Here is a 19,327-nt window from a genome sequence, read left to right as displayed (position 1 = left end):
ACTTGAACCAGCCCATGGTTTCAAAAGTGGCGGTTTCGGTTCTATTTAAATCTCACGGTTCCGGTTCGAAACCGTAACCGTCGGTTACAGTTTCGTGATTAATTATCCGAACCGTAAACCTTGGACATCTCTACTTGAAGGTCTTGCTGAATGCTGATGTGTCATCTTCCTCTTTTGTTGAACTTATGCTCACCTTGTTTTTGGGTTTGTGCATTTTGCACTAAAAAAAATCAAAGGAATACTTGTTGGAAAGAATGCATTTATATATGAACGTTGATAATGAGATTAGAGTGAAAAACTTCGTAGACACAAACCATTTACATTAAGATATATACATATTAGTATATGAACTAATATAAACCTCTTTTATCTTTTTTTTATTTTGGAACTATAATTATCCCCATGCCTTGTTGCTAATGGTAGGTGAAGGGTATATTTAGAAACATGAAGAACATTAAATTTGCATTTTAAGGTTCTATAAATAAATTTCAAATTGTGATTTTAAATTTTGAACCATATATTGTTATTCTATTTTTTTTAAAAAAAATCAATTTTTGAAGATATATTCAGAAGTCATGTACAATTGTGTTTTACCATTTTTACCCTTTTTGATTATTTTATTAATTTTTAAATGCCACGAGGCTTCCATATCAACCATCAAACCACACCCATTTCGATTATTTTATATAGGGATGTATTCAAATTAATGTGTAAAAAACTGTTAAAAAGGAAAATTAATGTTCGATAATTTACTAACAGGTGGAGGAATTGGTGACGAAGAGTTTGGTAAATAACGTCAGATACCAAGTCGAGTACGGGCGCGTATTCAACGAGACACCTCACACGGCATGGTCGTCCACGGTGGTCAACAGCCAGGACGTGGATGTAACCTTTTCTCTCTCGTTCACATATGAGGACACGAAGGAATACACCTTCGCCCATAGCTATACGCTGGAAACGGGGGTGCCCACGTTGCCCTTCGTCGACAAAGACGGCTCCATTGATGAGGCCTCTGCTAAGATAAAAAATGCGCAGCTGCAGTGGAACGCTGCCAACACAATGACCACGACGGTTACGGGTGAGGGTTCGGTATGTCGGAAAAAGAGGTACATACAATGTTCCATTCATCTATACGCAGGTGGACAGTGTCTACAACCGCCCAATTGGATCACCGCCGGTTGATGTTGAGTCTCAAGGAATTGATGGTCTCTACACTTCCACCAATTTATATGATTTCAAATTGGTGATCCACAAAACTCAGGCCATCTGAGAACACAAAGCTCAGGGTTTTGTTCACCGATTTCTTCTAAGTTGGTTTTTTTCCTCATTATATATGTATCAATCCATCGTTTTATCAATAAAAATACTTTTTAATAGGTTATCGTTTCCATCGTCTACACTTGCTTTAGTTTTGATTGTACTTTGTAAATATTTAAGACACATAAATTTTTTTACGAACTTTTCACGTATATTGATAAAAGTTGATAAAACACACCAAAATCTACTATTGGTCTATTGAGTAAGCAAAGGACCATGCTGGCGAGAGCAAAATAGAGACAGACCTTCAGATAGACTCATTTTGGTGCAATGTCTCGAGTAACAGCGATCATCCGACAGAATTGATAATCATTATTCATCATTTTCAAAATAATATACTCACATTCCCTCATAGTTGAGGCGAAACTCTTCAGCACGGAGTTTAAGAAATGAATGTTAAGCGTGTTAAATACATTGATAAAAAAAGTAAAGAGAGGGAAAAACTTAGAGAATAAAGTAAAAAGTGAATAAAGTAAGAAAGAGAAATGAATTACTCCCTCCGTCCCGGGCTACTCGCTCCTTTCCTTTTCGGCACGGAGATTAAGGAATGAGTGTATAGGAAAGTCAAAAATGACGACGGTAGGTGAAAATTTTTACTAAAAATGGAAAGAGTGCAAGTAACTTGGGACGCCCAAAAAGGAAATAAGTGCGAGTAGCTTGGGACGGAGGGAGAACTATATATAGAAATGACTCAACTATGAGAGAACTTCCCGAAATGAAAAAATGAATCAACTATAAAGGAACAGAGGGAGCGGTATAAAAAATTGAAAGACTGAGGATAATCTCAATTTTAGAATTTCAAACTGGACCGGTTATTTAAAGTTCAAGTGTAACGCCAAAATTGGGCTCGGCCCACCCAATTAATGTGCAAGAGATATAGGCTAAACTAGGACCAGCATGAGTGTTCTTCATTTGAAACGATTCAACAACAATGGAAAAATCTAATGCACTTGTGAATTCATATCTTAATAATTTGAAATATTTTGGATTAGCAACTCAAAATGTAATAAGGTCGTACTTTTTAATGATCATATGTCATGGTTATAGAAGTCATGTATAGGCTTTAAGAACATCTTGGTTGAACCGTCGAGATTAAGGTTAAGTAGCGACTACCTTACAGATTAAATATAGAACAAGTAAATCCCTCATGAATTCGAATCCAAGATTCAAATACAATGACTATACCTGTCTATGTTCCAATATATCATGTAGAACCTAGTAAGAAATCATCTCGAGTGTCGGGGGCTTTACCTGTAATCGCAAGTTAGAAACTGGCTGGCACTGGAAGTGTAAAGGCTGACAGTTGGCAAAAGGTTAGTTCTTTGAGATTTGTTGGCTGATCGTGCTCTCCAAATTGAACCAATGCAGATCTCTTGTTATATTTTCATTCTTTTGGATGGGCCTTGATCGATGATTGGATCAACAGCCGCCAACCGTTCCTGTTGGGCATCGGAGCTCTTCTCCCCATCAGCAGTGGGAGGGGCATAACCCTCAGGAAAAGGTGGTGGTGGCGGAGCGGGAGGCAGCTGAGAAGTAATATAATATTGTTAGCGATAATTCCATCACAAATCGACTTTACAAGTACTTAGTTGATGCGCATCACAGATGGAAATGGCTAAGCGCCTTGCAAACAGCTAGTGTTCAACGAGAGAGGCAGCGCCACAGGAACTAATTTCTCATCATCAAATATCAAATTGACTGATACCAATGGAAAGAAAATAGTCTGTTTCCTATCTAGCATCAAATATATCAGATCAAGAATATGGTTGCATCACTTGCATGCAAGATCACCAATTTCCATATCTTCTGTTCTAGATTATGATGTTTTCACTTTACCCTCACTTAAAAAGTTTGTTATAAGAACATAACAATGTTGACATCATGGCATAAAATGTACTCCAGAATTTAAACAGTAAAGCAAGATGGCAGTCTACCTTGCGTTGCAGTGAAGCAAGAATATGGTCTACACGCTTAAGTTCCTTGAAGTTAATGGTCTCTTTAGGAGCTTTAGGTTCAGAGCTTGCACTCTCATTTTCAGCATCAACTGTTTCAGGGAAGGCAAAAGTGAATACAACACTCTTAAGAAGCAAGAACTGAGATAGTGAGATTTCAAAAAACAAATTAGCAACCAAAAGGTACAGTGCGATTCACAAGCTTCCTCTATGTATGCAAGCCTGAGCTTTCAACTAGTTGGAGGACCTACAGGTCAAAATATAGTAACTCTTCCTTAGTTTCCTCTATCAAGTATCAGTTCACCAGCTTATAAATCATAAACTGGTAGAACCGGAGGATATGTCATGCTTAAGGTGCTTTTATGACTCATGCATGTGTAGATCAAAAGTGAAGAGGAAAACGGTCTAAATAAAATGCAAGGCAGAACAGATATAGATTAGTTTGAAGATGCTGTTTTGCAGTTTTTTATTCATTGCAGCAGTTTACTGGATTGCAGCATTCTTTGTCATATGAATAGATATCAGAAGGTACCGTATCCAATCTTCTCTAACTTTGACGCTGCAGTATTAAATGACTTGGATATATGGTACAGCGCACGTCCCTGGTAGAACATAGTTGTGCATTAGAGTGCATTAGACAATGAAATACCTGAAAGCCTAGCAATGCACAAGCTACTGCATATCATCTCAAGTCTATGACACTCCAGCATAAAACACAGGTCACAGTCCCACCAAAACAGATCTTGAAAGAGAATTATTTCAGTGAAGAAAGGAGCACGAAAAACTCTTAATAACACAGACCAACATCCAATATCTTCCTATTCTCTGAACTTAAAAATTTGAAATCCCAACAATAGAAAGACAGAATCTTGAAAAAAAAAGATGAATAATGATCCAAAACAATCAAACAAGGAGTGGCGGGACTAAGATATGGAGGTATACACTGAAAAACAGGTTGAGAAATTTCAACCAAATTATCCCAAAATCCTAGACTGCCAATTCATTCCACAATAGCATAAACAGTCTGATGCTGGAACAATGCGTAGCACTATTTAAAGAATAGTAAAACATAACAGGTAAAGGAATACTAACAACTCGAGATGCGAATACGTTGCAAAGCTGAGGCGCCTGGTATACTGATCCATCCAGAACATAGTAAGTCAGCATAGGCGTCACTTTCTCAGGCCCATCCCTCTTTTGTTTTTTAAAAACAAATAAATGAGGCTCCAAAACTTCACTCAACATAAATTCTATTCCAGTCATCTTCCTTCATGCAGAAAGTATTCAATAGTTAAACATCAAACTCCACCTAAACTACATTTTTTTACAATCAAGCTGAATCATAAAACAGACAGGAGGCAAATTACTTTTTTTTTTACTATAATTAAGCTCAATTTCAACAGACCGAAACAAATTACGCAATGAAAAACTGTGTCTGCAAATCCTAAATACTACCAAAACTAGGCATGCATTTAATTTTCAGCAAAACATCTATTCAACTTTCCAATCCTAAATAATCGCAATCAAACTATCTGAATCTCATTTTCCTCCAATCACTTCAAACGAAGCACCTCAAAACTACTGGAGTGTAACGAAATTCGCACTTACGAGAGGTGGGGGATGTCGAGGGGGTGAATCGCGCGGATCCGAAGCTGCTCATTATTGCACGAGTAATCGTAGAATGGGGAGAGGGCGAAGTAATCGAAAACTAGGTTTCGGTCGAGCGGATAAGTGTTGAGCCACAGCTGATCGCGAAAGCAAATGCTGGTCATGTCTGTTCCTGGAGGCGGCGGAGCAGCCATGGTTGATGGAACCGCGCCTCCATCTCCCGGCGGTGGAATCATCGGCGTTGCTGCCATGGTTGTGCAGTAATAATGATAGTCCGGATAAGTAAGACCAAATTTAACTGCACATTTCTGGGCTGAATAATGGGCCAACCCGTAACGTTAAGAGTCCATTTTGACACTTGGGCTATGTTCTCTACCTTGAATTACTACTTTCACAACTTTCATTTTAACTGTCCCGTTTATTTTTCTACACTTATTTTATAAAAATGATAGTCCCTCCGTCCTGCTACAAGTGAGGCGCTCTAAATCGGACATTGTTTTACAAAAATAATAATAAATAGTTAGAATAGAGATAAAGTAAAGTAAGTAAGATAATACTAATCTATATATGACTATCTTCTATACTATTCTCTCTCTTACTTTATTTTCTTTCTACTTTAGCTATTTATTATTATCTTCGCAAAACAATGGCCAGAAAGAAAAGCCTTACTTATAATGGGACAAAGCGATAAATAATAAAGTAAGAGATAGAATAAAGTAAAAAACAATATTTTTTATATTATTCTCTCCTACTTTACTATTTTTTACTTGAACTATTTGTTATATTTTTATTTTTACAAATGTGACGGTTCATTTATAGAAAATCTAGAGGCTGAAGAAATATTTCCAATTATAGACCTTCATTTTAGGAGAACCTCTTCTCTCACAAAAATGTTTTTCCTCCACAGATTTAATTTTTTCCATAACTTGTCTTCTTGTTCTCCTCAGAAAAAAAAACAAAATAGGAATTAATAAAAAAAATCCCCAGATGAAATTTCCATGAATTTTTCTTAATTTCTATCAACCTGTTGGAATTCCATAAACTCTGTGGATTCCAACAGCCGTCTATCCGATCCAGCGCAAATCAGATTCCCCCAAGTTAAAACACATTCGCTACCTGTTTGAAGAATTTCCCAAAAGAGAAATTCATCTTATCCCAACATTTCCCTGATCAAAAATTTGCAATCTTTATTCATTATCGGAAGGAAAAGGGATGGCTAGCATCAGAAGCTCTTCTAGGGCGCCATCGATTGCCTCTTCGCACCAGTCTCCGGCCAGATTAGAAGATCATAAAATCCCGCAGTGCACCGTGAGTTGCGTGTATCAGACACACATCGCCGGCTACTGGCGCAATGTGACTGCTGTGTGGAGCAAGAACCTCATCGCGAACTCACTCTCCATCTATGTGGAAAGCGTGGAGCGTGATCGAGTTTGCACGTGCAAGCTCGAGCTTAAACCTTGGTATTTTTGGTCAAGAAAAGGCAGCAAAACTTTCATGGTCGATGAGAATCAGCTTGAGCTCTACTGGGATTTACGAACAGCAAAATTCTCCAGCCCCGAGCCGAGCAAAGACTTCTACGTTGCACTGGTCTTCGAGGAGGAGGTCGTGCTGTTGCTCGGTGACATGGAGAAGAAGGCGCATAAAACGACCAAAGCTCGGCCTTCATCGGTGGAAGCTCTGATGTATTACAAAGAGGAGCATGTGTTTGGCAAGAAGTCCTTCTCCACGAGGCTGAGGTTCGATGAGAGCAAGGATCACGACGTGGTGGTGGAGAGCTCGACCGCGGAGGATAAGGATCCGGAGATGTGGATTAGCATAGATGGGATTGTGTTGATACACATTAGGAATTTGCAGTGGAAATTCAGGGGCAACCAGACCGTGGTGGTGAACGAGCATCCGGTGCAGGTCTTCTGGGACGTATACGCGTGGCTGTTCTGCCCGCCTGGGGCGGATCACGGCCTCTTCATCTTCAAGCCCGGGGGCGAAGGTGATGCTGATGGTGATGGCGACAGTCAGGGCGATGGGAGCGACTGCAGCGGCCTCAGCAAGTACTACTCCGCGAGGGGATACTCAAAGACCGTGGACACGTGCTTCTTTCTATACGCGTGGAAGACCGAGTGAGTGATGAAAGGAGGCTTCAAAGAGGCAAAAGGGGGATGTAAAGGGAAAAGTGGTGTAATCATGTGAGGTTTGTTAGGTAATAATCTATGGGAAATGCACCTCAACTTTTGTTTTTTTGTTTATATTCTCCATGGTTTTAGTTTACATGAATTTTTTTTTCTGTCAAGTTTGGAATCATACTTCCATGTATGCTAACTTGCTAAGTGCTAATTCAACTTTTCTCAACTGTCATTTTTCTGAATATATTTGCATCATAAAAAATATAGATTTTTCAAGTGTTTAGTAACTTGTTTACATTAATGTAGGAAAAGAAGCTGTAACTTAGTGAAAAGAACACTGTGTTTCAAGATTTGCTCCTGTCTTCACATTTTCTTCCTCTTCTCTGTTGATTATTATTGTATGTTACCAAAATTACTACATCTTGTCCCGTATTCTCTGGCAGGATTAACACTTCCACCAAAGGACTGACGGGCTGATCTTGACCTATAAATGCCAAGGGAAAACTCTGTATGCAAACATCATTTTTGAGAATAGGAAATCAAGATATCTCGAGTTACACCGAATCTTTTTCATGTATTAATAACCATTTTTGATTCAATATAGTCCATTACAAACGACTGATTCTACCTTGTGTTTGCTCCATACATCGAATGAGTGCAGGGCTGCCTTCACAACAAGTTTTGAAGCTACAGAAATCCATACAAGTTGCAACAGAAGATCACCTATTTGTTTGTTTCAGGAAAGTTAGAAATGTAAATAAACACCGAACATTTATGATGGAAATCGATGATTGCTGAAAATTTTGTGAAAAAGAGCAGCACTTTGATTACTATTTCATTACCATAAACTGCTAGGCTTAGCCCATCTTCGTAAGTACCCTCATCATCATTTCATCCAGCAGCTTATCTTAGAAGGTAATACCAAAGTCATTGATATTATGAGAATATGAATGTGTGTATCTATGGTTTTTTCTATCTTAATTCAGTTTGGATGTACTTAAAGATTCAGTTTGGTCATATCCTTTTGCATCTTGTATTTCTGTGTATTGTATGAGTGCAGTGACATTGAGTACTATTTGTTCGGCACTAGACAGTTCAGACTTCAGAGTGAGATATTTTTATGTTCTGTACATCTATTTACATATTTATTTCAGAATTCAGAAAAAAAAAACTGAATCATTTATTGGGCTTTTAGAGCCAATTCTGAAAATGAGCCCACTAATTTGGGAAACTCCAAAGTGTGATGAAGCCCTAGTAAAGATTTTGGAGATAAGGCTTCTAGAGAGATTTTCTGTGATAATATTAAATTATAAATAACTCAGCCAATAATATAAAACAATGAGCAGTGATACCAATGGTTGGAACCTAGTGAGAAGTTTACAAGCCGATCATCAAATAGAATAAATATTTGCATTACATATCAAATATTTAAAATCTAATTAATTATCTACTTAGAATGCAAATAGCATGGGAAAGTTAGGAAATTAAATGAGCAAAATTTATTTTGTTATGATCTTTTTTTTTTAATCACCGAGCTTGGATAGTAGACCTATTTCTTGAACCGAACAATATCCGAGTTAATTATAACTATGCCATGAGGTAGATCTTGGATTTACCGATATATATATTTAGTAACATCGATCTAGTGTGTCTTGACATGTTGATTGGCGTAACGGAATTATAATTATGTCAGGAGGTTCAGTCTTGAATCTAAATATAGATAGTCAGTGGTGAGATGATGATGGATCTTGACAAATTAATCGTCATGACACTGGTTAAAAGAGATTGAGATATGATCTTTTGTTGACCAAGCTAATTAGCTTCCAAATAATGTGTAAAAGATAATCAACTTGATATGTAACTGCCAAAAAGTATCAAGTGTTAGTTCATGTATTTTCCCAGCTAAAAAGAGTTCATGCATTTTCTTCCCATAGGAAATTCCAGAAGAGCAAGTAGCTGGATTTGACCTCATATAATAACTGCTTTCATTTGACTTGGATCTTGTAGTAGTTGTGGAACCAATGAATGTCTAGTTGCAATTTGGTTCCACTTTTAATAATTTCAAGATAAATATAGCAACTGTACGTATAACTTATACACGCAATATAAGCACGATTTGATATATTTATTTGATATGATTTAATTGTGAAAAAAAGCAGTAAATATCATGTTTGTAGAAGAAACCATTATAGCTGTATTTCCGGAAATAGATGTGTTGAAAAAACTAGATGAACTCTTTACATAGCATCTCTATTTATACTACGCTAGGAATGATCTAGAATCTTGATTTAACCTAAAGAAATATACCAACAAAACTCTGCTACGCAGGCTACAAAATCACAACAATAATATTCATCAAAGGGCATCTCTCTTTTCTCCTGTGAGCACGTCGTTCCAGCTACGAGCATGTACTTGGTCCTCACCCTGAGTTGGCACCTTATCCATGTTGAGCATCTTGATGGCTCTGCTCTCACAATCAATTATCTCTTTCTCGTCTTCAATCATCATGCCATGCTCGTCAACAGATGATCTCGAGCTAGGCATATTCTCAACAAATTGAATATTCAATTTATGGACTTTAGATTTCAAAGGTGGTCGACGACTGCTACGTAATTTGAATTATTGATTATAATATATAGTTCTGATTATAAAACTGCATAAGTTGGTTGTTGGGAAATATTTTCATAAAATTTTGCTAGTTGTTGCTGTTGCAAATTAATTATAAATTAATGTTGAATAGCAGTTTCAATATTACATTCAACGGAATCCAACTTCATCAACAAGACCAACTGGTACTGATCCAGCAAATTTCCATCGTTTATGCATTCTCACAAAGTAATTTTTTATATGCAAAAAATACACTCTTTTTTTAGATGTGATTCCGTCATTAATTTATAGCAGGACGGAAGGAGTAATTTTTTACAAAGTAAAATTTATATGCAAAAAACATAGTAACTCTTTCTTGGAGTTTACTGTGAGGAATAACTCACACAAGTTTTTAATTAATTGGATATGTATAACACGAAACTTGCAAATTCATCCTTTTATCATATCCTCAAATGTTAATATTGACTTTTAGTAAGTGTCAAATAATTTTTTATAGCTCAAATAAAAAGAATCTCAAAATGCAAAAGGGTTTCAACATGAAAGAATTTTGAATTTCTAATTAAGTTCCTTTGAAATAACTACGAGATTTTAAAGTTTTTTAAAATATCATTGAAATTAATATGGTCAACTTTAGCCATAAATATGCCAAATTAATGCAACACCTTAACATTTCATCAATAGGTAAAACATATCAATCCCATAAATGAATATGAGTTCATTGAATAACATTACCAATGGACGATGTCCGTTGGTAAACGAGATCTCTCGTTAACTCAACAATGTGCGTGTACAGTCGGAAATCCACCGATGGTTGTAGATGCGTGACAGTATGATGTCCGCCGATAAATCCATTAGTAATCTCAGTTATTTTTACTGAAATTTTTTAATATATGGTCTAATTTTAATCTAGTGTCCACAAACATAATGAACAGTGACTAACAGTAGATGTATGCACGTGCAAGTTGGGGTGATGAGTCCAAAAAACCACCTCAAAAAATGACAAAAAATAAGAATAAAACATGTGCTTAGCATTAAGGTATTTGTTCAGTGAAGGGTGAGTTGCAAGGGCCACGCCTTGGATTGAATCAAGGAGACAGGACCACTGACTAATAATGCACTAGGATTAAGAGAATGTTTGCTACTTTGATTACTTAAATTAATGTCTTAATTATTTTAATACAAACAAACTAAGATCTCTCCAAGATAAAGTGCCACTTAAGTACAAAACACCTTAATATAATATTCAAAGTACTCTTGACCTAATTGCATAAAGTTGTTATCACTTTCTAACCCTAAACCCTTGTATATATGTGGGTTTGTATGTATTTAATCATTTAGGTTATGATTACTATTTTTGATCAAAAATTATTTTATAAAGTAAGATATAATAATATTTAGTGTGTGTATGTTTTATATTTTGAATTGTATATATTGAGTCTAGTCATGATAATTCTGGCAATTTTTCAAAAATGTAATCCTTTTAAATTATTTAATTTAATTTGAATCTTTTAATTCCATTGATAGCAAGATGTAATTTGGATACATGAGTAGTTCATGATTCTGGAAAATTGTTGGCTTGTACACTTGTCCAATAATCTGGCTCAATATCTGAAGCAATGGTGTTCCGACTACTTAAAATCAACTTGCTTGCCTGAAATTGAATTGGTCAGAAATTACCAAGATTAGTTTTGTCAAGGAGGAAGGCCATAACTCATAAACTTAACATTATTTCGAGATCAAGTATCAAGATTACATTGACCTCAAATTACTCAAGATTACTTTTGTCAAGAGAAAATACAAAGACTCTAAAATGCGTCGTTGTTCCAAGATTAAGTACTAACCAGTCTGAAGAATCTTGATAAGACTCATAAAACTAGCTACCTTATCTTTAAACCGAACATCAAACATAATATTTTTCATATTGGTTATTTCTATTGCAATTGATTAATAGAAACCTCATTTTCCTTAACAAAAATGAATAAAAATGATTGTACATGACCCACCATCGTTATCTAATTTTGGTTCTTGTAATCAATTCAAATGCCACAATCACCACGTGGACGCGTAACGTTTTATTGCGTTATTTTCTCACCAAAACATTCCATTATGTATTTGACAAAATTGGCTAATCTAATGTCACATTCCACATAAATCGAGTTACATATATAGCCCAATGACTTTATCCAATTAAAGGCTAAAAAAAGTGTTAATTTTATAATACAAATTAAAGGCAATCAATTAGACCATAGTTGAAATTTCATCATTGTATACATCCAAAACATCATTTACATATGACAAAAGTTCTTCTGCAAACCACTTTCTATTTGCATTGTGGGTGTCATGATTATACCATCATTAATCACATACATATAGTAAAAACTAGTAAAAAAGCAATAAAAAGGCAAGGTTAATGATGGCTTCATAATTATGATTCTTCAACTTTAACAAGTTAATTAATTAAAAACCCATTTTTTCTCCAAACACGTAACATCATGATCTAATCATGATAACCTAGATCAAGAAAATTAATTGGGGAAACCAATAAAAAAAATTTACTAATATTTTCTCAACTTTTGAATTGATTATGATGGATTGAGAACTGAGGCTGCTGCTGCATGGCAAACGAGTAGCCAATAAACGGCGAGAATCCGAAATTCGCACTCGCCGGAAAATTATTCACCGCCGGATTCTTCTGCCCCATCGCCTCGAGCGCTATCACCTGCGATCGGAGGAATTTGAGGTAATTCGCCGCCTCATCCAGCATCGACGCCGTGTCCATTTTGCTCCCGCCGGGGACGAGCTTCTGCAAAACCCTAATCCTCTCACTTATCCTCTCTCTCCTCTGCCTCGCCGCCACCGTCTGCGGATCGCTCGACACCCTCACGTTCTTCCTCTTCGGCTTCTCAGCCGCCTCCGCCCCGAAATCCACCGGCCGGAACGCCGCCGCGCGGTAGATTATCTCCTTCATCTGCGCGATCGCCTCCGCGTCCGTCTCGTCTCCGCCGCCGGAAGACGCCGACGTGCTCGCCTGCTGGAAATTGATGTTCGACGACGGCGGTTTTTTCTCGAATCTCGCCTTCTTCGACTCAAAATCGCTGCGATCGGAGTGGAAATCGAGCTTCCTTTTGTGATTGCTCCTGATTTCATCGGAATTTCGAGGGATGATTTTATCCGGTTTCGCGAAATTCCAGCACTCGGAGAAGATGTCGTCCTGATCGGCTGACGTGGCGGTGGATGCGGAGAGGAGGCAGTCGAGGGACGACTCGAAAGAGGCGGCCGCGGCATCGAGAATGTTCGATTCATTATTGATGATGATGCCATTTTCGACTCGAGGAGGAAGAGGAAGAGGAAGAGGAAGAGTGGTGTTGAATGCGGAGGGCCTACCGCATTCAATGAAGGACCGCGACGTCGTGGTTCCTTCATTGACGACGACAGCCCAACCGCTGCCAGCTCCTGATCTTACTGAATTCCATTGAGGCAAAATATTCTCGGTTTTGTGATGAATCGAGCTCTCGATCTTGTTATTGTTGTTGTAGTAGAGAGGATTTGGGGAAGACATTATCAAGCTTTGTTCAAGCTCATTGCCCCAATCAATACTATCCATTTGATTTCTTCTAAAAAGACAAAAACAAAATTCAGCAAGGGAGACTAAAATCAAACTATTGAATAAGAATTCAAGAAATAATGGGAAATTTACCTGGTTGAGTAGTCGATTATATAGGAGAGAAATATTAATTGATTGTAGTGTTCCAACCACCTTATAGATTGAGGAAAGCGAAGACCTTAAAGAAAAGAAGCCATTGCTAACGTCAGTTTTCAGCTGCAAAATTTTGTCGAAATCTACAATACCGATACAAAAGCAGAAATTCATGTAACTGCTCAAGGCGATAATGCCAAAAACAGTAAATAAAGGAGAAAATAAAGAAGAATTCATCAATTTAGAGATTAATTTAGGGAAAAGGAGAGATCAATTGCATACCTTGAAAAGGAGTAGAATCAAGAATTGGTTTGATATGGAAGAATACAAGCTTATATAGAAAGAATAAAAAGAGGGTTCATATTTTAATAAACAACACTGCAATCTGATCAGTACTTGGAAACATGTTATTTTTGAATGAAGAATTTATAGTAGAATAGTTTAACTTATTATTTTAATTAAAAAAGAATTAAGAAAAATGACATTTGTGATTTGACAGAAGATCCAAATGGTTTTTTTAAATATTAGTAAGACTTTTCTGCTCAGTTTGGTGGGTGGTAAGAAGTGATTTTGCAGATGAAAAGAATGGGATATTTGGAGAGAGGGAAACATGAAAAGTAATCTTTTTGGAGTATAATTTATAGTTGAAATTTGTAAAGTACTATTTTTTTGATATATTTAAATGGAGTGGGGCTGCTGTTTTGCCATGCGCTCTGTAAAGGTTCAGACAAACTGCAGTTATTATTTAATTATGTTTTTTTTTTTCTTTCTAATTTGCAGTAAAATGGAGTTCAGTTTTTTTTAGTATGACTATTTAGTTTGGTTAAAATATAGTGTATAATGTAATTTTAGCTTTATAGTCATGGGTTGTACTCTTATTCTTCTTATTGGGACTACTGACAATTTTTGTTCTACAATTTAAAATTTACCAACTATATATTGTTGGCACTAAAATTGTGTGTAAACCCAGCCTAGGCAGGTGTGGGTCCTAGTGCTATAAGGGCACTCAAGATGACTGGTCCGGGCCCAAATCGACTTAATTGTGGGGCAGAGTTTCGGGCCACGGACCGCCGATTGGTCCGCTTGCAAGCCCATCACAGCTTCGTTCAATGAGTCGTTGCAATGTGATATCGACTGTTGCCTGCTAGCCTAATTTGTGAACAATATAGGCTTAATCGAAAGGTTTGCCCTAAGGGCATCCGCAGTGGTGCAGATGTCCCGGCGGAATTCTCACATTAAAAAAATTCACAAATTCACAAATTAACCAATTTCCGGAACTAAATAATTTACGGAATTAAAATTTCGACGCGAATACGGAGAAAATGAACACACTTTATTTTTAAAAAAAACATAATTAATTAAAAATAAAGTACATTATTTTAAATGCAAAAATCGGAATTCTGTGCGGAATTCCATGACAGTCCACGCAATGGCGGACGTCAGGACGGAATTCCGCGCGGAATTCCACGGACCTGCGACGTCCTCATGCGAATTCCGTATCCGCGCGTGTGTGGCCTAATGGCGGACGTCTGCCACTGAATTCCGCCAAATACGTGAGAATTCCGCGTCGACGTCCGCCATTGCGGATGCTATAATAATGTGACGACAAGTTCCGTTATCAATTACTAGCGTCTTATCATAGCTGAGTCATTTCATTTGTGCACGAAGTTTAAGTAATGAGCGTTTAATGAATTAAGTTACAGAAAAAATAAAGTATAGATAAGTGAAGAGAGAACAAAATATAAGAGAAAATTAAATGGATACTTAAAAAATCCAATAAATTATTAAAAATAATAAAATAATAGAGATTATATTTGTTGATTTTTCTTAGAAAATAAGTTAACTGCATTATACATTAAAGCATCATAAAATGAAATAACAACTCAACTATAATAAATCAAACAAAGTTCTAGATATTAATTCACAAATCATTTACTCTGTGAAGGATATTGACATAATTAATTAGGATCAATTCTATCTCAACTAAAAGTAATAGTGGATATGAAGATAAGAATACATTCAACTATAACACACATATATAGGTATGAAACTGAATTTTGACCATACTTGATAAATGCTAAAAATCTCTTTTCATTGTAGTTAATGCATTTTTTTTTCAAAATTACAAAATGACATAAACCCTTACGACATCATAGGCTCATAGTCATATTTCCATTTGTCTACACACGAAATCAAATTACAGAATGACATATGGGATGTTGATGACCATACCTTCTCGACTTTGTAAATAATTTATTTATTTTTACTATGTATACAACTAGGGGCTAATAATAGTCCATTATTTAACCCCAAAAAATCAGAAAAATCTTGAGAGATATAATGAAAAACATCATAGTAGAATGTGATGAGTAGTGGTAATGATTCAAACAATTAAAAAAGGATTTTGGCAGGCACTACAAATTGTGTTTTAATTTGATAAAATAGATAGATAGATATCACTCCCAACTTGCTCCTAGGATTTTGTCTCCTTTAAATTTCAACTCTATTATTCTTCTCAGTTTTTATTCTTTACCTATCCATCTCTCTCTCACACGCACATACACACAATGTCTCTGTCTCTCTCACACATACACACACAGTGGCTAGAGAGGGAAGACATAGAGAAGCTCAGAGAAGGAGCATCTGGATTCAGAGGGGTTTCCCCACATGCACCCCATCAATACAGCTCACCAAAATGGGTTGCCATTGCAATTTCAGCTGCTTTTTTGTCACACTTCAACATCCATCTTCTAATACAATTAGAGAGTGTCAACTCATTTACATGTTTTTTTAGTTTTTAAACTATATCAATTTTATATCTTTCATTTTCTTGGGATTTAGAAAAAACAACAGCCCACTTGACCTAATTATAGAGGATTAATCAAAGGTATTACTAATTTACAACCTAAGTTCCATTGTAATGGAATCGTATTCTAGTGTTGTCGAGTTATTTTTGTTTACACTAGCAAATATCAAAATCGTTATTCTACTTCAGTATTTATTCAATTATATACTATACTTTATTGTTTATCTTACTTTAAGTTACTTACCATTTACTTCTTCATCTATTATAGAACTCAGGAAATAGTCTTTAATGTTCATTACAATTAAATTAGGGGATCGATTATACAATATTTGTCGGTTAATATCTTGGAATTTGACAGTTTGGCATGCTATCATCTAGTAGTATTAGAAAAGCAATTAGTTTTACATGTTCAGAATTAATTGTGCAATTTCGGTGGTCAAAATAAAATACTGCTTGAAAATCAGCGCCTATATTATCTTTGTATACAGTTATCTATCTATTTATATACCAACCATATTTTTGACAAATTCATAAATATATTACTAATCTACAGTCAAATTCTTCCAATGAACACAAATCAATTCAGATAAAGTTATTGCACATTATTTTGAAATTGCCTGAAAATTGCATAAAGAGACAGTGTTGTAGTATTTAATTTGTTTAGAGTTACTATTGTGTATATCCTCTGTCTCTTAATTCCAAATTCTATTGATAATTAATATTGTCTTAATTCCATTCAAAATGGCCATGTTTTTTTTTAATAAAAATATGATTTTAAATACAGTTGTTGAGTATATTAAATAAAATTGAAAAAGAAATTGAATATTTTAATATGAAGATATAGAAAGATAACTTTTCTCTTAATATAGTATGGCATTTTAGATCCAACAAATAAATTAAAAACAAAAGTTTGACCTCGACCAAAGAATTACTCAAAATTTCAAATAAAGCAAAGTTCCTATAGAATGTCAAATGTTGAATCCAAGTAAAGTAAATTTTTATAAAAAGGCAGATGAGTTCCTTATTTATTCTATAATTGTGGTAACTTGTATCATCGATATATTAGTTAAAAGGAGAAATGTTTTATATATTTAATTGGTTTTAATCAATGTTTTAAAAACCGGACCGGCCGGTTCGACCGGTTCAACCGCGAACCGGTAGGTGGTCCGGTCCGGTTAGCACTATAAAACCAGTGACATGTTCAACCGCCATGAACTGCCAAAACCGGCCGGCCGGACCGGTCTGGCCGGGAACCGAAAACCGATTCAAATGCTTTTCAAAATTTTATTCTAAAATTTTGGCCTTGATAGGGGTCAAACTCAAGACCTTCCGGTGAACTTACCAACAATTTTATCACTACACCACAAGGAATTATTGGTAGTAATATGAACATAAGTTATTTTCATATGTTAAACGCGAAATATTTCATCTATATAAACTAATAATTCGTGTTTAATACGTATATATGTATATTAAGAATATGTGATTAATTATATTAAAAGTTTACTACTATTTGATTATATACTAGGAGTATTTACTAAATATATGTTTTTAATTTATGTTTATTCATATATCTTTGTGTATAATATTATTTTGCCGCATTACTTTTTGAAAATAATACTATGAACTTATTTATTTTTATACATAAATATTAAATTTTTTATTTACAATAACTTACTACTACTATAATTTATATATTTAATTATATTTATTGATAAAAAATTAATAAAATTCTATCATTCACTAAAAATATATTCTTTTTAATTTTATATTCTTTTAAGATAATTCATTTTAATTTTATATATTCTTTTAAGAAATTGTTAATTATAATATATTTCTTATATTTTAATTATACTTTTACAATTACTAATGTTTTATAATATAGGAGTTTATAAGTATACATAGAGTTTAATACTAGTTTTTAATATTGTGTATTATAATTTATTATTGTATTTAAACTTAACGTAATTAAATATTCTAATATACTAGTACAAGACTTGTTTTCTATAATAATACTATTAAATGTATAATACTATAATATTTATTGATAAAATATTTAATTAAATTTTATTATTTACTACTAAATAAATAAATAAATATATATATATAAACAGTATTCCGGTGCAACCAATGGTTCGACCAGTGAACCAGTAATGACGCCGGTTCGCTTGCCGGTCCAGTTTTTAAAACATTGGTTTTAATAGTCTATCCAAGTATTTAACTTCTTGATAGTAGTCTCAGGACTCTTACCATAACTGTTAGTATATAGCAATCATTTTCATATTCTTTTTTAAGTCATGTCACATAATTTTTACCAATCTAAAATCTTCAAAAAAACTATTACTATGTCAGATTTAATTCGGGCCCAAATTGACGCCGGCCCACTGTGGTCCATCGATTCAGCTCCCCTTCTACGCTGTATGTCAAAATCCAGTAATAAATGCTGCTGTTTTCTACCTCCGGTTCTCTCCGATTAAAGCCGACGGCTCACCTTCTCGGCTGAGCCAGCTTCCCCTACGTGGGGCCCGCTTTAGCCAATTATTAGACGCGTCACACGTGAACGCGAAGCTCTCATTCACACGTGGCCTCCTTTGATTGGCTGGTGACTCCATTCAGACATGGGGTGGCCCACGTGGAACTCGTGAGACAAATCAATGGACCCATTAAGCTTAATTTCCATTCCGTTTCCGACATTAAAATTGATTATTGATTTATTTGATTGTGTCCCGTTTGAATTACTAGAGGGTCGCATTTCATCGGAAGATTTGTTTTTTTAGATGAGGCGAGTATATGATTTTACATAAAAGTTTATCCCTTTTTAGAAAAGTTATAATTTGAAAAGCTCAAATTTTTTACTCCAAGTTTCTATTTTGTACTTCCCTTCGTTTATGTTAATAAAGTCGTTTTTCTATTTTTGAAAGTTCCAAGTTAATTGTGTCATTTCTACGTTTGGTTCTTCTTTTTACTTTATTCTATCTTCATTTTTCTTACTTTATTCTCTCTTACTTTTTTCACCATCCATTTAATACACTATTCTTAAACTCCATATCGAAAAGAAATGCATCTATTAACAAGGAACAGAGGGAATACAAAGTTTTTTCTTTTTGATAAGATGAACTTTGGAAAATGATTATATAACTACTATCACATTAGTCCATAAAAATAGTTTTATCAATGCATAATTGCTAAAATTTAAAAAGAGAATAAATTATTGAAGTAA

At 35.1% G+C, this 19,327-nt stretch overlaps 3 protein-coding genes across 6 annotated transcripts; 1 reads left to right on the top strand and 2 right to left on the bottom strand.

The window, feature by feature from the left end:
• Window positions 1-2,319: 2,319 nt before the first annotated feature.
• LOC121798089 (mediator of RNA polymerase II transcription subunit 6-like) lies at window positions 2,320-5,150 on the bottom strand. The gene is made up of 5 exons (XM_042196923.1): window positions 4,878-5,150; window positions 4,362-4,536; window positions 3,802-3,871; window positions 3,252-3,361; window positions 2,320-2,843 (listed from the first exon to the last, which is right to left on the bottom strand). The coding sequence occupies exons 1-5, from the start codon at window positions 5,126-5,128 to the stop codon at window positions 2,694-2,696; spliced, it is 756 nt and encodes a 251-aa protein (XP_042052857.1). The 5' UTR covers window positions 5,129-5,150; the 3' UTR covers window positions 2,320-2,693.
• A 595-nt stretch (window positions 5,151-5,745) lies between these two features.
• LOC121798278 lies at window positions 5,746-8,072 on the top strand. Of its 2 annotated transcripts, XM_042197195.1 has the most exons (3): window positions 5,746-7,074; window positions 7,441-7,505; window positions 7,659-8,072. In XM_042197195.1, the coding sequence occupies exon 1, from the start codon at window positions 6,090-6,092 to the stop codon at window positions 6,996-6,998; it is 909 nt and encodes a 302-aa protein (XP_042053129.1). In that variant the 5' UTR covers window positions 5,746-6,089; the 3' UTR covers window positions 6,999-7,074; window positions 7,441-7,505; window positions 7,659-8,072. The 2 variants fall into 2 exon arrangements, with proteins under 2 accessions (XP_042053129.1, XP_042053128.1); XM_042197194.1 differs by having other exon boundaries at window positions 7,441-8,072.
• Window positions 8,073-11,953: 3,881 nt separating this feature from the next.
• Window positions 11,954-13,672, bottom strand: LOC121799401 (transcription factor bHLH87-like). 3 transcript variants are annotated; one of them, XM_042198766.1, is made up of 3 exons: window positions 13,584-13,672; window positions 13,302-13,386; window positions 11,954-13,218 (listed from the first exon to the last, which is right to left on the bottom strand). In XM_042198766.1, the coding sequence occupies exon 3, from the start codon at window positions 13,206-13,208 to the stop codon at window positions 12,171-12,173; it is 1,038 nt and encodes a 345-aa protein (XP_042054700.1). In that variant the 5' UTR covers window positions 13,209-13,218; window positions 13,302-13,386; window positions 13,584-13,672; the 3' UTR covers window positions 11,954-12,170. The 3 variants fall into 3 exon arrangements, with proteins under 3 accessions (XP_042054700.1, XP_042054701.1, XP_042054702.1); XM_042198767.1 differs by having other exon boundaries at window positions 13,302-13,444; window positions 13,584-13,670; XM_042198768.1 differs by having other exon boundaries at window positions 11,954-13,215; window positions 13,302-13,672.
• Window positions 13,673-19,327: the final 5,655 nt, after the last annotated feature.

Source organism: Salvia splendens, chromosome 4 (genome assembly GCF_004379255.2).
Source record: "Salvia splendens isolate huo1 chromosome 4, SspV2, whole genome shotgun sequence".
Classification (NCBI taxonomy): Eukaryota; Viridiplantae; Streptophyta; class Magnoliopsida; order Lamiales; family Lamiaceae; genus Salvia; species Salvia splendens.
Note: the sequence above shows the minus strand (reverse complement) of the source record. Positions and strands in the feature narration are given on the sequence as shown.

Coding starts and splice junctions, on each gene's coding strand:
- LOC121798278 (XM_042197195.1), top strand. CDS start 6,090: ATGGCTAGCATCAGAAGCTCTTCTAGGGCGCCATCGATTGCCTCTTCG.
- LOC121798089 (XM_042196923.1), bottom strand. CDS start 5,128: ATGGCAGCAACGCCGATGATTCCACCGCCGGGAGATGGAGGCGCGGTT. Junction 3,872..4,361: donor ACGTATTCGCATCTCGAGTT/GTTAGTATTCCT, acceptor ATGTTCTACCAG/GGACGTGCGCTGTACCATAT. Junction 3,362..3,801: donor GTTAGAGAAGATTGGATACG/GTACCTTCTGAT, acceptor TCCCTGAAACAG/TTGATGCTGAAAATGAGAGT.
- LOC121799401 (XM_042198768.1), bottom strand. CDS start 13,208: ATGGATAGTATTGATTGGGGCAATGAGCTTGAACAAAGCTTGATAATG.